The 12,092-nt window shown below is 51.8% G+C and overlaps 5 protein-coding genes across 5 annotated transcripts; 3 read left to right on the forward strand and 2 right to left on the reverse strand.

The window, feature by feature from the left end:
* The first annotated feature begins 10 nt into the window (after nt 1-10).
* Nucleotides 11-2,620, forward strand: BO87DRAFT_419835 (putative NAD+ kinase Utr1). The gene is made up of 2 exons (XM_025626967.1): nt 11-1,593; nt 1,650-2,620. The coding sequence occupies exons 1-2, from the start codon at nt 120-122 to the stop codon at nt 2,159-2,161; spliced, it is 1,986 nt and encodes a 661-aa protein (XP_025474726.1). The 5' UTR covers nt 11-119; the 3' UTR covers nt 2,162-2,620.
* BO87DRAFT_380771 (GAF domain-containing protein) lies at nt 2,606-3,682 on the reverse strand. The gene is made up of 4 exons (XM_025624370.1): nt 3,605-3,682; nt 3,412-3,521; nt 2,897-3,248; nt 2,606-2,833 (listed from the first exon to the last, which is right to left on the reverse strand). Exons 1-4 carry the CDS (start codon nt 3,605-3,607, stop codon nt 2,723-2,725), a joined length of 576 nt encoding a protein of 191 aa, XP_025474727.1. The 5' UTR covers nt 3,608-3,682; the 3' UTR covers nt 2,606-2,722.
* Nucleotides 3,683-3,808: 126 nt separating this feature from the next.
* Nucleotides 3,809-5,802, forward strand: BO87DRAFT_369512 (agmatinase). The gene is made up of 8 exons (XM_025621983.1): nt 3,809-4,371; nt 4,428-4,622; nt 4,676-4,829; nt 4,891-4,914; nt 4,973-4,994; nt 5,049-5,091; nt 5,154-5,379; nt 5,455-5,802. The coding sequence occupies exons 1-8, from the start codon at nt 4,102-4,104 to the stop codon at nt 5,664-5,666; spliced, it is 1,146 nt and encodes a 381-aa protein (XP_025474728.1). The 5' UTR covers nt 3,809-4,101; the 3' UTR covers nt 5,667-5,802.
* BO87DRAFT_463226 (putative GABA permease) lies at nt 5,764-8,094 on the reverse strand. Its single transcript, XM_025629220.1, has 5 exons — nt 7,566-8,094; nt 7,459-7,519; nt 7,174-7,406; nt 6,269-7,111; nt 5,764-6,204 (listed from the first exon to the last, which is right to left on the reverse strand). The coding sequence occupies exons 1-5, from the start codon at nt 7,651-7,653 to the stop codon at nt 5,831-5,833; spliced, it is 1,599 nt and encodes a 532-aa protein (XP_025474729.1). The 5' UTR covers nt 7,654-8,094; the 3' UTR covers nt 5,764-5,830.
* A 359-nt stretch (nt 8,095-8,453) lies between these two features.
* Nucleotides 8,454-9,804, forward strand: BO87DRAFT_196638 (SDR family NAD(P)-dependent oxidoreductase). Its single transcript, XM_025618511.1, has 2 exons — nt 8,454-9,360; nt 9,418-9,804. The coding sequence occupies exons 1-2, from the start codon at nt 8,889-8,891 to the stop codon at nt 9,735-9,737; spliced, it is 792 nt and encodes a 263-aa protein (XP_025474730.1). The 5' UTR covers nt 8,454-8,888; the 3' UTR covers nt 9,738-9,804.
* Nucleotides 9,805-12,092: the final 2,288 nt, after the last annotated feature.

Genomic DNA, 12,092 nt, shown 5'->3' on the forward strand with positions numbered 1-12,092 from the left:
CATCATTACCTATCGAATGCCCATTTTTTATTTTATTTTAATTCTCTCTTCTGTGTTCCCGTCTGACTGAACCAACCAGCTCCTGCATCACACAATCTGTCATATTTCTATATCTGTCCATGGCGTCCTCCCCGCTTGACCATGGCTCGATGAACCACTCTTCTCCCTCGTCCGCAACTGGCCCTCTGCCGTCCTCCTCAAAATCATTGCCCTCATCACCACCACCACCGCCCTCCTCCGCGGCCCCACCACTATCAGTTCCTCCGGTGCGCCCTCCTCCTCCTCATCGCTCGGCCACTGTGGGAGCGTCGCTCCTCCGCGACTATGCCTCGCACATAGACCCCTCTCATACTACAAACGATATCCACACGGCCGACTCGGCTCCCGGGACTCCCAATTTGGGTCCCAGCACTGGCACTCTCCAGAAACCTGATCATCCTCGTGAGGGCGCCGCTGTTCCCGCTTTCACGACATCCTTCCTGCCACGCCGGCAGACGGCCTCTCTAGCGGGCCATCATCGGAACGCGTTATCTAACGATTCAATCCCTCGCCAAACCCTGCTCAAAGCTCTCGCATCACGACCATCCATGTGCAATCACCAAAATTCAAATATGCCGCTGGCGGCCTCTTTGGGGCTTCTGAACACGAACCCTACCTCGTCGGAAGAAACGGAGCGCACCTCTAGCAATTCCTCGTCACAGATGCTCTCGGCAGCTCTGTCCAATATTCAGTTAGGCACCTACCTGGACCGTTCTCCTGCGACAGCACGGTTGGTCATGCAATCACCATGCTTCTTCCACCAGCGTTTCGATGACGCCGTCAATATTCAGAAAGTATTGGAAGAGATTGCGGACGACGAGTGGCTATCGCACTCCCGTCTGGTACAGACAGCGACAGGCGTCCGAGAGGTGTCGAAACAATTGCAGCGAAGACCAATCAAACGCGCTGTCAAGAATGTCATGATTGTCACCAAGGCGCGGGATAACAGTCTGGTACATCTGACCCGCGAATTGGCGGAGTGGCTTCTCTCCACCCCTCGCTACGGCAACGATCTGGGTGTGAATGTCTACGTAGACGCTAAACTTCGCAACTCACGAAGATTCAATGCCCAGGGGCTTCTGGACAAGGAGGCCCGATTCGAGGAGATGTTACACTACTGGACCCCGGATCTCTGCTGGACAGCCCCCGAGAAGTTCGATTTGGTCCTCACATTAGGAGGGGACGGGACCGTGCTTTTCACATCCTGGCTCTTCCAACGCATTGTCCCACCGGTCCTCTGCTTTTCCCTTGGGAGCTTAGGGTTCCTGACGAATTTCGAATTTGAGAATTACAAGTCTCACTTGAATGCAGTCATGGGTGATGTAGGTATGAGAGTGAACCTGCGGATGCGCTTCACTTGCACGGTCTTTCGTAAAGACCGCAGCAAGGGCGCCGAGGCAGGTGCCGTGGAGGAAGGGGAACAATTCGAGGTGTTGAACGAGCTCGTGATTGATCGCGGGCCGTCACCCTACGTGTCAAACCTTGAACTGTACGCAGACAATGATCTGCTCACCGTGGTGCAAGCGGACGGGTGCATTTTCTCTACTCCTACCGGTACGTGTGACGCGCAAAACAGACTGATTTGATCGCCGACTGACATGTGGTTCCAGGTTCCACGGCATACTCTCTTTCCGCTGGCGGTTCCTTGATTCACCCCTCTATTCCTGGCATTCTTCTGACCCCCATCTGTCCCCATACACTTTCCTTCCGTCCCATGGTTCTCTCCGATACCCTGCTCCTTCGCATTGCCGTCCCTGCCGGGTCCCGGTCGACCGCGTACTGCTCGTTCGATGGGAAGGGTCGTGTGGAACTCCGCCAAGGCGACTATGTTACCGTCGAAGCAAGTCAATACCCCTTCCCGACCGTCGTAGCGGGCAGCGGAGAGTGGTTCCAGAGCGTTCAGCGAGCGCTGCGATGGAATACACGCGGTGCCGTGCAAAAGAGCTGGCACAGCTCTTCCGATGCCGGCCTCGAAGCCACCGAGGATGACGAAGACACGGAGTGGGACATCGATACCGATGCCGGGCTGACTGGCACAGACAGTGGCTTGGGGGTCAGTGAGGATGGCGATGCCGGATCGATCAGTCCTCTGAAGCGGCAAATGAGCATGTTCAGCACCTAGGCCATTCACTGTTCCGGGTTGACATACACCCTTTCTCGCCTACCCCATTCTTCTGGGGTTATGCTTAAGTTTTCTTCTATTGTTCCGGTCTTTTCGGATACACCTTTTTATATTGTTCATTCCACGGGCGACCCTGGTTGGCGCACGCGCATCCTTTTTCTCGTTCCATGGAACAGCGGCACACATACACTTTCGTTTTCTTTATTTGGGATACAGCGACGCCTGATAGAACTTTTTGGATATATGTTTGGTTGCCATAGCGGGCCTTGACTTAGACGCTATATTTGGTTTTACTATCATGGGAAGACTCATTCGGGTCCGTGAGACCCCAGCGATGCACAGGCGTTAGACGGTTACATTTGGCACAGTCGTTGCGATGATAGAAATTGAAGAACAGAATACTACCCAGGATAATGCAATCTCGCACTGGGAATATACAAGCCATGACTACCATCTCATTAATACTCAACCAATCTATATATCATAAAACCATACCACAATCATCATATCCGCAACGATTGATCTATTATAAACACGTCACACCATACTACTGTGTAGTAATTACCAATCACAACACTCCGCCAACAACGCCGCCAACTCCTCCAGATACTTCTTATCCTCGTCATCAAACCCATTGGGCTCCGCACAGTCAATATCGATAATCGCAACAGTCTGCTCACGTACACATCAGCCATCCACCTCAACAAGCCACCAGATAGATAGATATGTACTCACCTCCCCCTTACTCAAAATCGGCACCACAATCTCACTCCGACTGCTCGCATCGCAAGCAATATGTCCCGGGAAGTTCTCCACATCCGGCACAACGACCGTCTCGCGCTTCTCCGCCGCCGTTCCACACACACCCCGCCCAAAGCGAATCTCCTGGCATGCCGGACGACCCTGGAAGGGACCGAGGAGGAGGACGGGCTTCTTGTTGCTGTCTTCTTCGGAGGAGGATGCGCCGCCGAGGACGGGGAACTTGTCCTGGCGGATGTAGAAGCCGGCCCAGTTGACGGAGGAGGAGGGGGCGGGGAGAGCGGCGTAAGCGTGCCAGAGGAGAGAGGCGACATTGGAGAAGTTACTGTTTTGATTTAGAGAGGGTTAGATATGGGTGAGAGTGGGCGCGATAGTTGGGGCTTAGGTTGTGTTCTTACCTGACCTGTTCGTGGTGGGGGAATGGTTAGCTGGTGAATTGGCAATGAAGGCCGGTGGGGGTATAGGGGGTAAGGATAGGAGGAGAATATCGTACCCAGTTGCGCTGGTCGTATACCAAACCGCGAGCTTGCTCTAGGACCTGAGTGTAGACTTCGAATTTGGAGCCATTGCCGGCGCCGAAGTAAGAGGAGTCTGCGTGAGGCTGTTGGGGGTGTTAGTGGACATCGCTAGATGATTTTAGGGGATCAATTGCCACAGATGGCAAGCGAGGTTATCCAACTATACCATTGTAATATGGTACTAAGTAGTATTAAGCGATGAGGCAGATTGAGAGAATGGGGAGAGTGGATGGATGACGCGAAAGGAAAGCAAAGCAAAGCAGCGATGCGAAAAATCAAAGTGGGGTTCCTTCCTCTCTCTCCGCACGAGATTCGGCGATCGTCATCCGCCGTCCCCTCATCGCCATCCATCATCCATCCATCCACCCATCCCGGTTCCATAAGTAACAACAATATCCATGAATAATCAAATCACAACTCAGGCAATCATCAATTAATGATAAAGTCTCAACCCCTGTCGCGCTGGACCCTTCGCTTGGCTGCAGATGTGGAGCTTTTTCCCCCATCGCATGCAACTGCTTTTTTGGGTCCAGCTCCGATAAGAACTTGCCCTTGACTAGCTTCAACTAGCAGCAAAGCTATAATAACTTCCTCGGATCGTCCTGTTCCTCTCCACTATGGGTCCATACTTGTCAACTGGTCTTTGCCTGGCTGTTACACATCATGTATTCTCTCATTGTAGCTGCTTCGCTACTTATTCTCCCAGCCTACGCTAGGGATATCGTCTTCCCTCCTGTCGCAGCCATCCATAAGAATCCCGCTTCCCATCAATACCCTCTCACTCACGAAGACCCCATTGACATCGTCACCGGTAGCCAATTCTCCGGTCTGACTACTTTCGCCAACCTGCCCTACCTCAATTGCTTCGTGGACGATGAATCAGCCGCCAACAACAACTATGACATTGCCTTCCTCGGCGCTCCCTTCGACACTGTTAGCTATCCCTCCTCTTCACTTTGCCATCAATCGCAACTAATAGACACACGTAGGGCGTCACAGCTCGCCCTGGAGCTCGATTCGGTCCCAAAGGTATTCGACTCGGCTCTCGTCGTCTCGGCGGATGGAGCATCTACACGGGAGAAAATGCCTTTGCTAGCGGGGCGAAGCTCGTTGACTGCGGCGATGCACCATTGACCTGGTTGGATAATACTGTGGCGTTGAAGCAGCTTGATATGGCACACAAGGTATACAGTATATTGTTCTGAAAACGGTGGTCAAATAATAATGGGGAATATAGGTCGTCTCGTCTCGTCGTGCCAATTCCACGCATCTCAGTCGAATCCCCCGGATCATTACCCTAGGTGGGGACCATACTACGACCTTGTCGGCTCTGCGGTCGACGTACGAGAATTGGGGTCCTGTTTCTGTCATTCATTTTGATAGTCATATCGGTATGCAAATCACACTCATCATCTGATATACATGTACAAACCGCTAACAATATGTTTTCAGATACATGGGACCCCAAAGTGCTCGGTATGCCAAGTCTCCTCCAAGTTCATATATATATCTAACTAACAAATGTCCTATACAGGTGGTGGAGTCTCTCACTATGCGTATGCAGATTAACCCCAATAAACCCCATCATACTAACACGTCCTCAACCACAGCGGCGTTAACCACGGCACGTTCCTCCACCTTGCCCACGAAGAGGTACTTAACCACACCACTCTCACCACCTCTTCCTCTCAACAACAAACTAAAACCCAATATAGGGCCTAATCCGCAACACCTCCATCCACGTCGGAATCCGCGCCCCCGTAGTCCGACCCAAAGGCGACATCCGCAACGACCTCCGCTGCGGCTTCGAAATCATCACCGCCCGTGACCTCGACCGACTCGGTGTCTCCGGCCTCGTAGAACAAATCAAATCCCGCGTTGGGGACAGCCGAGTCTATATCTCGGTTGATATTGATGTGCTGGATCCAGCTTATGCACCTGGTATGTCCACTCCAGCTTCCCTTTCACTACGAGGATATATAAAGGACAATGGAGAATACTGATGAGAATGTACAGCCACCGGCACTGCGGAACCAGGTGGATTTACGACCCGTGAACTTCTGACTATCCTTGACGCGCTGCGAGGGATGCCTGTTATTGGGGCCGACGTGGTCGAGGTAGCTCCGATTTATGATACAGCCGGGGAGACGACCACGCTTGCAGCGGCGGAGGTGGCTAACTCATTGTTGGCATTGATGGTTGCGAGGCCGGTTGGGGGTGATGAGTAACCTTTCTCCAGCTTAGTTACTAGCTATTTCTTATAAGTCATAGTGTGAATATGCATCTAATGTTCATATAACAAGGTATGTATGTACATAAATGGGTATACTGCGCACATATCTTCCGCACATAATTTCAACATACAAGAGAAACCATACCAGAGGATATCATTTCATCCCCTCTTCTCCATCTCAGCTTCCTTCTCCTCATTCAACTCAACCACTTTCCCCTCCGTAACCCTACTACCACTTCCATCCCACGCCCCCGGGCCAGTGAAATGCTTTCGTCCCGTCACTACCCACGTCGCTACACTAATCACTCCAATCATTCCGATCGCAGCACTGGTATAGTTCATCGAGTCCTTCGTGACTGGATAAGACTCTGGGAAGTTGAACGTGATGGACGCAAAGAGCAGAAATAGTAGCCCCAGCACGTTAAGACTGATGGACATTGAGGTGGGGAGGGCGAACGGGCCCGTAAGGGTTCGTCTATGGTTGGTTACGTAGCCTAGGAGGCGACTTCCGAGGGCCATGGCGTAGGAGAGGTCTTTTTTCTTTGTTAGCGATGGTCTTTTTTTTTTTTGTGAAGGGGGGGTATGGGGGAGACGTACAGAATCCCTCAGTGGAAATAGCAATGACGGTTTCGAACCCCGTCGAGGTGCCAAAGTCAATTGCATCCAGGGCGAGCTGAACGACCAGGGTGAGCAGGACTGCATTGATAGGAACCTGGCGCTTTTTGTCGACTTTGGCGAGGAATTGGCTGAACGGGAGACCGTTGTCGCGGGCGAAGGCGTAGACACAGCGGGAGCCCTCGGCGAGGATGTTGTTCCCTGCGACAATGACGATCACGGCTATCATGCTGGCTAGGAAGCAGGCTGCTACTTTGCTACCGGTGGAGTCGTAGAAGATCTGGATGACGGGGACTCCGGTAGGGGAGTTCTGAGTAGTGGTGATGTCACCGATGCAGAAGCAGAGGACTAGAAGGAAAGCAAAGCCGGTGATGGCGCCAAGGACCACGGACATTATGATGGCTTGTGGTGCTTGCTTCGAGGCGGATTTCATCTCCTCGGTCATGTGGGACGGGGCGTCGTAGCAGCACATACCGAAGCAGGCTTGTAGGATGCCTACGATGGCGGCCATGGCTCGGTCCCAGCCGGTGAAGTTTTGGAATTCGACGAAGACAAATGATGCGGACTGCTTGTGGTCGTTTGTGGCGAGGAGGACGACGACGGTGATGAAGAAGGCGATGATGTTCCAGATAAGGATGAAACGGGCGATTCGGTTGAGTAGATGAGGACCCCAGATGTTGATGGCAGCAGCGAGGATCGCCACGAGGTAGGCTACTAAGACGGTTTGCCAGCGCTGGATTTCGTAGGATGGGAAGACGAGGTTTGCCATTCCGAGCACGAATTGTGCGGCAATGGAGTTGTTGGTTGCGCCCATGGCGAGCAGTCCTAGGGGTTTTGGTAAGTTTGGCTGTGCGTTTACAGTGGGGATATTGTCGTTGGGGCCATACCTATCAGCATGAACCATCCGGTTATGTATGATAATTGACGGGAGATCTTTGGAGGAGCCAAGGCAGCCACCCATGAGTATTGACCTCCAGCCACTGGATACATTGAACACATTTCGGCCATGGGAATGGCGACGGCTAAGGTGAGAAGGCTGACACCAATGAAACTGAAGACCATAACCGGGGGGCCACCCGACGTGACGCCAACAATGAAGACACCACTTAATGCGGTCCATCTTGAGACAGAGTCAGCATGATGGGCTTTATATCCCCGAGCGAATGACTTACGATGTGACAACGCTGAAACTGAAGCCGATCATACCCAGGAGGCCAAATGACCGTTTGAGCTCTACGGACGTTAACACAATTCCACTGGCCTAATTTGGCTGACATACCCTGCTCATAGCCCAGGTGCTCCAGCCGAACATCCTCTCCTGTCGTAGAAGGGCCCACAGGCTGGATCTCATCTTCTGATATCGCCATTGTTGGGGAAATCTTTGGAATACAAAGACACGTCTACCGTTCATCGCGGCCGCCGCCACCAGTTGGGGTATTTATTGCCATGCTACAGGAGGGGGATGGGCGCCTCGGACCATGAGCGATAGGGTCATAGATGCATTCTGCAGGCATCGAGGAACCGGGGAAGCGATAGCCGGGGAAGCGATAAGATAAGCCGACAGCGAGCATTGCCAGATCGAGAAGGTCTGCGCGATGGCCGGTGGAGCACTTTCGCCCAGAAAAAGCTGGGGAGACCACAGACGAGACAGACCGAGCAGCAGTCTCCAGTCATGTCAATTTGTCATAAGCCATCCCGAGTTGATAAGCTTATCAAATGCAACTGGGATAATGGGCTGTGAGTAATAAGGATTTGTGCCGTGGGGAATTTCAGAATGTCATTATGTCGATTGGAGGATGTAGTTGAAGTTGAAGTTAGTTGCAGGTGGAGATGTTGGTAAAGAAAAGGGAAGGATGACGAGATGTGGACATGTGACCCTTCAGCCTCATCCTCTCTTTCGGTCTTTCTGTTGTCTCCCTCTGTCTTTTCTATTGTCTGTCCTGTCCTTCGCTTCCCATGCCCCAGACATGTCAACTAGCCAGCCCATGAGTTTGGGTCCAGGTTGATCAAAACCATGCCATTGAAGGTTAGTGATCATTCGACCATGTCCTATAGTTGCAGTGGAAAACTGATGAAATGTCCAGGTATAATATTGAGGCAGACTCCAGAGACTGAGCTTCTTGATGAACTTCTCACTCTCTGAGGACTGGAGCCCCTTATGATATATTCCGGAACGGCATGAGAAACTTAAGCAATCGTCACCTCCGACGGGTCAACGACGCGTCACTTGTGGCCACAAACCTCAGATACACTCCTACAGCTAATTAATCGTACCCTATACGAAATACGCAATATACGGCGGCGACATGTCTATATAAGAAGGCCGCGGCATTTCCCATGGTCCCCTGACCCCACACAACCCGCCGAATACGCAAATACGACAAACGGTCCGGTCGGATGTCCCGAACAACAGTATCCGAACCCTTACGCCCTTGCCTATACGCACCCACAGAATGACCCCTTGAAGCGAAGCGGCTGCCTGCGGTCCAGTGGTCAGACCATGCGGATATGGCTGTCAAGGCCCGGATCCAAACTATAAAGGGAATGGACGTCCCCTGACCATTACCAACAAGAGCATCAAACTGAGATCCTAACAATCACCATGTCCATCAACCTCACTGGAAAAGCCTGCCTCGTTACCGGTGGTGCCGGAGGCCTAGGCAAAGCTATCGCTACCCGGTTCTTCGCCGCCGGAGCCAACGTGGTCATCTGCGACGTGAACGAGGAGCGACTTCGTCAGACGTCGCTGGATCTTGCTGGACCCAGCGGCGACGCAAGACTCAAGGTCATCAAGACAGACATCACCTCTGCGACAGAGGTGCAAGCCCTTTTCGATGAAATCGTCGCGCAATTCCGGAAACTCGATATCCTCATCAACAATGCCGGAATCATGGATCAGTTCGATGCCGTCGGTAACCTGGACGAGAAGCTGTGGGACAAGGTCATGGCTGTGAACCTGACTGCGCCTTTTCTGTTGAGCAAACTGGCTGTTCGGAATATGCTTGCCCAGGAGGTTGTCAACGGAAGCATCGTCAACATCGTCTCGATTGCTGGAAAGGCGGGCTGGATGGCGGGTATGTTTTCTACCGAATGGTTTCTATTATCTATATAGATTGACTGACAAGTGATAGGTGCCGCATATACCGCTAGCAAGCACGGCCTCGTTGGCTTGACCAAGAACACGGCTTCCTACTACGGCAACAAGGGAATCCGATGCAATGCGCTGATGATGGGCGGCATGGAGACGAACATCACGGATGCTTTCATGTCCAACATTAACCTGGAAGGAAAGGACAAGGCTGTCGCTCTCATGACTGCTGCTGCGGCACCAATGTGCGATATCAACCGCGTTGCTGAGCTGTGTCTGTCTATCTCTTGTGGTCCTGGGGCGGAGATCATCAACGGGACATGTATCCCGATCGATCATGGAATGTCGGGAGTGTTGGGTTGATTCTGGCTGATATAGATAGATACCCAGCCGACTGTATATTTTCACTTCAATGTAAAATACTTTACACCCACTATCCCCCCCCCCATCTCACTAACACTATAACAAACATTGTAAACCTCGCCCGGATATACCCTCCACTCTTCCGCAACCCTAACCTCACCCCCAACACCCCAGCTGTAATCACCAACTTCCGCACAAGTCGAACCCCACATACAACCACCACCAAATAGTCTCGAGGACATGGCTGGAATCCCTTTCTGCGTTGTAGGGAAAGCCATCATCTCCAGTAACTTGAGGTGCCACATTATCATTACCAATTGCCAATTCTCGATATGTTATATAGCCTGTTAATGGGCGTTCCGAAAGGCACATTGATCAGCGTGTCTTTCTGATCAAGGTATACTTCCCAATGTGTACCTAGATGAAAGAAGAAAATTCCCCAAAGACATGAATCATTGGCTTACCGGTGGACATAGAAGAGGTATTAAGTACTACTAGTGGGTGGTAACTCTCGGCCAGTCACCACCCGGGTAATGCGCGACCTGCGTCCAATCATGTCTTGTTTCAATACATCGAGCAAAGGTCCCTGCAAAGCATAATCCTTGAACAGGGTCGGGGTATACGGGCTACGAGCATTCTGGGCGTCGATTACAAAGACGGTATCCCACGCATCAGTCCAGATATGCTGCGGACGTTCTCCGAGCTATGTTGCTGTAGGTCGGATTCCAAAACTACTATGGATATATTGAGACCTAGTTGGTTTCATCTGCTGTTGAGGAGTCGGGAAATTTCCTAGTGACTTCAATATATTGGTGTTTTTGCCGGGATGGCTTGTCAACGGTTTGGAGCATTGTCCTCAGTATTGACCGAGGCTATGCTATCAGCTCTAGATGATTCACACACCTCGATCTTCTAGATGTTGAGTGATCGTCGTCTTTCTACATGTATGTATACTAGCACAGACGTATAATGTTTGGTCATCACCGCCGCGTACCGTGTGATTGGCTATGGCCCAGTCAAGCTATTATTGTCTGAGCGCCATAAGATCCGATTCCAAGCGCAGTCAGGTCGAAGCAAAGCTATCAGGTCCGAGATTGGAGGAGTGATTGGCTGAAGATAGGTGGCTTGGAATGGCCGACGCTACCCTCGCTCAAAATCAGGGCATCCGGAAGATGTTGGTTCGGGAATTAGAGTGGTGTGCCTACAGCCGAGCTGGTGTCAGGTGTCCCGTAGGTGTGGCTGTTTTAGTTGGCGTGCTCATATTTAGGTTCTGACTGTAAGCATCCAGACCAAGACATCCACATCATGCCCGGGCCTTTTCTGGGGGCTATACATGGCCGGACCGTATGCGAATGAGTCAACGAGGCTTTGCGACAATCCACTCAAGTGGATTCATAAGATCCGAATTCATTAGGTCATGGTAAATCGCTCACACAATTCGCCATAGTTCCGGTTCCTGCTCGGGATAGATGTATTACCAGGCTGCATACGCACAGACTCGGCCCTGGCAGCTCCCATGAAAGCTTCTGCACTCACTGTAGGATGCCGCTATGTCGGAGTATATACTAGTGTCGGAGGGACGTTCCCAGCCATGGATCCAGACCACGCTCAGAGACAGGGATGGATTTGGTACCAACGGCTGTTCGTCGACAAGTCGCATCTGGCATCCTTTGCCCAGGACGTTAGGACACCGGCAAGTGTTTCAGTTGCATAAAGACCAGCTTCCTTTTTCAGACCTTTGACGTCAATGCTAGCCAATAAGCTAGTCAGGACATGACTTTAATATCAACAGATGAGAGAGGCGACCGTAGCACGGGATCTGTTGTCTTGGACGCGCACGTTGTCTAGCATAGCCCCCATCCAAACTCGATGCCAAATCCAAGAAAGGCAATAGAAGAGAGGAGGGGAAGGTGTGACGAGCAACAAGTGACAGAGGAGGTGAAGCACCAGCGCGGCCTAGGTAGTCAGCCCTGCAGGGGTTATTCCAGTCACAGTGGATGGTAGGGTTATTGATTGATTGAATCAGCCATTGTGACGCGTGATTGATCTGCATCCCAGTCACCACCACCAGTCTGTAACTAAATATGTAGCTGGCTCGAAGGCAACGGACAAATTAGCATTAGCTCAAGTCGATCTGCCCGGGGGGGCGACGTTGCGTCTGACGAAGCCTACCCTCCAGACCCGCGAGCAAATAAATTTTCGTCAGGACATCCTGGTGTAAGATCTATGCTGGTGCCTGCGCCATGGATCGAGGGTTTATCCGGCAGGGCGGGACAATGAGCCTTCACGGACCAGACACGAAAATATACGGCAACAGGGATTATTGGGCAAACTGTAAAGACAGATTGGCTAGTA

This window comes from Aspergillus neoniger (assembly GCF_003184625.1).
Source record: "Aspergillus neoniger CBS 115656 unplaced genomic scaffold BO87scaffold_52, whole genome shotgun sequence".
NCBI lineage: Eukaryota > Fungi > Ascomycota > Eurotiomycetes > Eurotiales > Aspergillaceae > Aspergillus > Aspergillus neoniger.

What these genes read in the sequence shown, in the direction of transcription:
- BO87DRAFT_419835 (XM_025626967.1), top strand. Translation starts at nt 120, where the DNA reads ATGGCGTCCTCCCCGCTTGACCATGGCTCGATGAACCACTCTTCTCCC. An exon ending in CATTTTCTCTACTCCTACCG is followed by an intron (nt 1,594 to 1,649) that starts GTACGTGTGACG and finishes ATGTGGTTCCAG; the next exon opens with GTTCCACGGCATACTCTCTT.
- BO87DRAFT_380771 (XM_025624370.1), bottom strand. An exon ending in TACGACCAGCGCAACTGGGT is followed by an intron (nt 3,249 to 3,411) that starts ACGATATTCTCC and finishes TCTAAATCAAAA; the next exon opens with CAGTAACTTCTCCAATGTCG. An exon ending in CGATTTTGAGTAAGGGGGAG is followed by an intron (nt 2,834 to 2,896) that starts GTGAGTACATAT and finishes GTACGTGAGCAG; the next exon opens with ACTGTTGCGATTATCGATAT.
- BO87DRAFT_369512 (XM_025621983.1), top strand. Translation starts at nt 4,102, where the DNA reads ATGTATTCTCTCATTGTAGCTGCTTCGCTACTTATTCTCCCAGCCTAC. An exon ending in TCATTTTGATAGTCATATCG is followed by an intron (nt 4,830 to 4,890) that starts GTATGCAAATCA and finishes ATATGTTTTCAG; the next exon opens with ATACATGGGACCCCAAAGTG. An exon ending in TCCACCTTGCCCACGAAGAG is followed by an intron (nt 5,092 to 5,153) that starts GTACTTAACCAC and finishes AACCCAATATAG; the next exon opens with GGCCTAATCCGCAACACCTC.
- BO87DRAFT_463226 (XM_025629220.1), bottom strand. Translation starts at nt 7,653, where the DNA reads ATGGCGATATCAGAAGATGAGATCCAGCCTGTGGGCCCTTCTACGACA. An exon ending in AGTTTCAGCGTTGTCACATC is followed by an intron (nt 7,407 to 7,458) that starts GTAAGTCATTCG and finishes CTCTGTCTCAAG; the next exon opens with ATGGACCGCATTAAGTGGTG. An exon ending in CGGATGGTTCATGCTGATAG is followed by an intron (nt 7,112 to 7,173) that starts GTATGGCCCCAA and finishes CAAAACCCCTAG; the next exon opens with GACTGCTCGCCATGGGCGCA.
- BO87DRAFT_196638 (XM_025618511.1), top strand. Translation starts at nt 8,889, where the DNA reads ATGTCCATCAACCTCACTGGAAAAGCCTGCCTCGTTACCGGTGGTGCC. An exon ending in AAAGGCGGGCTGGATGGCGG is followed by an intron (nt 9,361 to 9,417) that starts GTATGTTTTCTA and finishes GACAAGTGATAG; the next exon opens with GTGCCGCATATACCGCTAGC.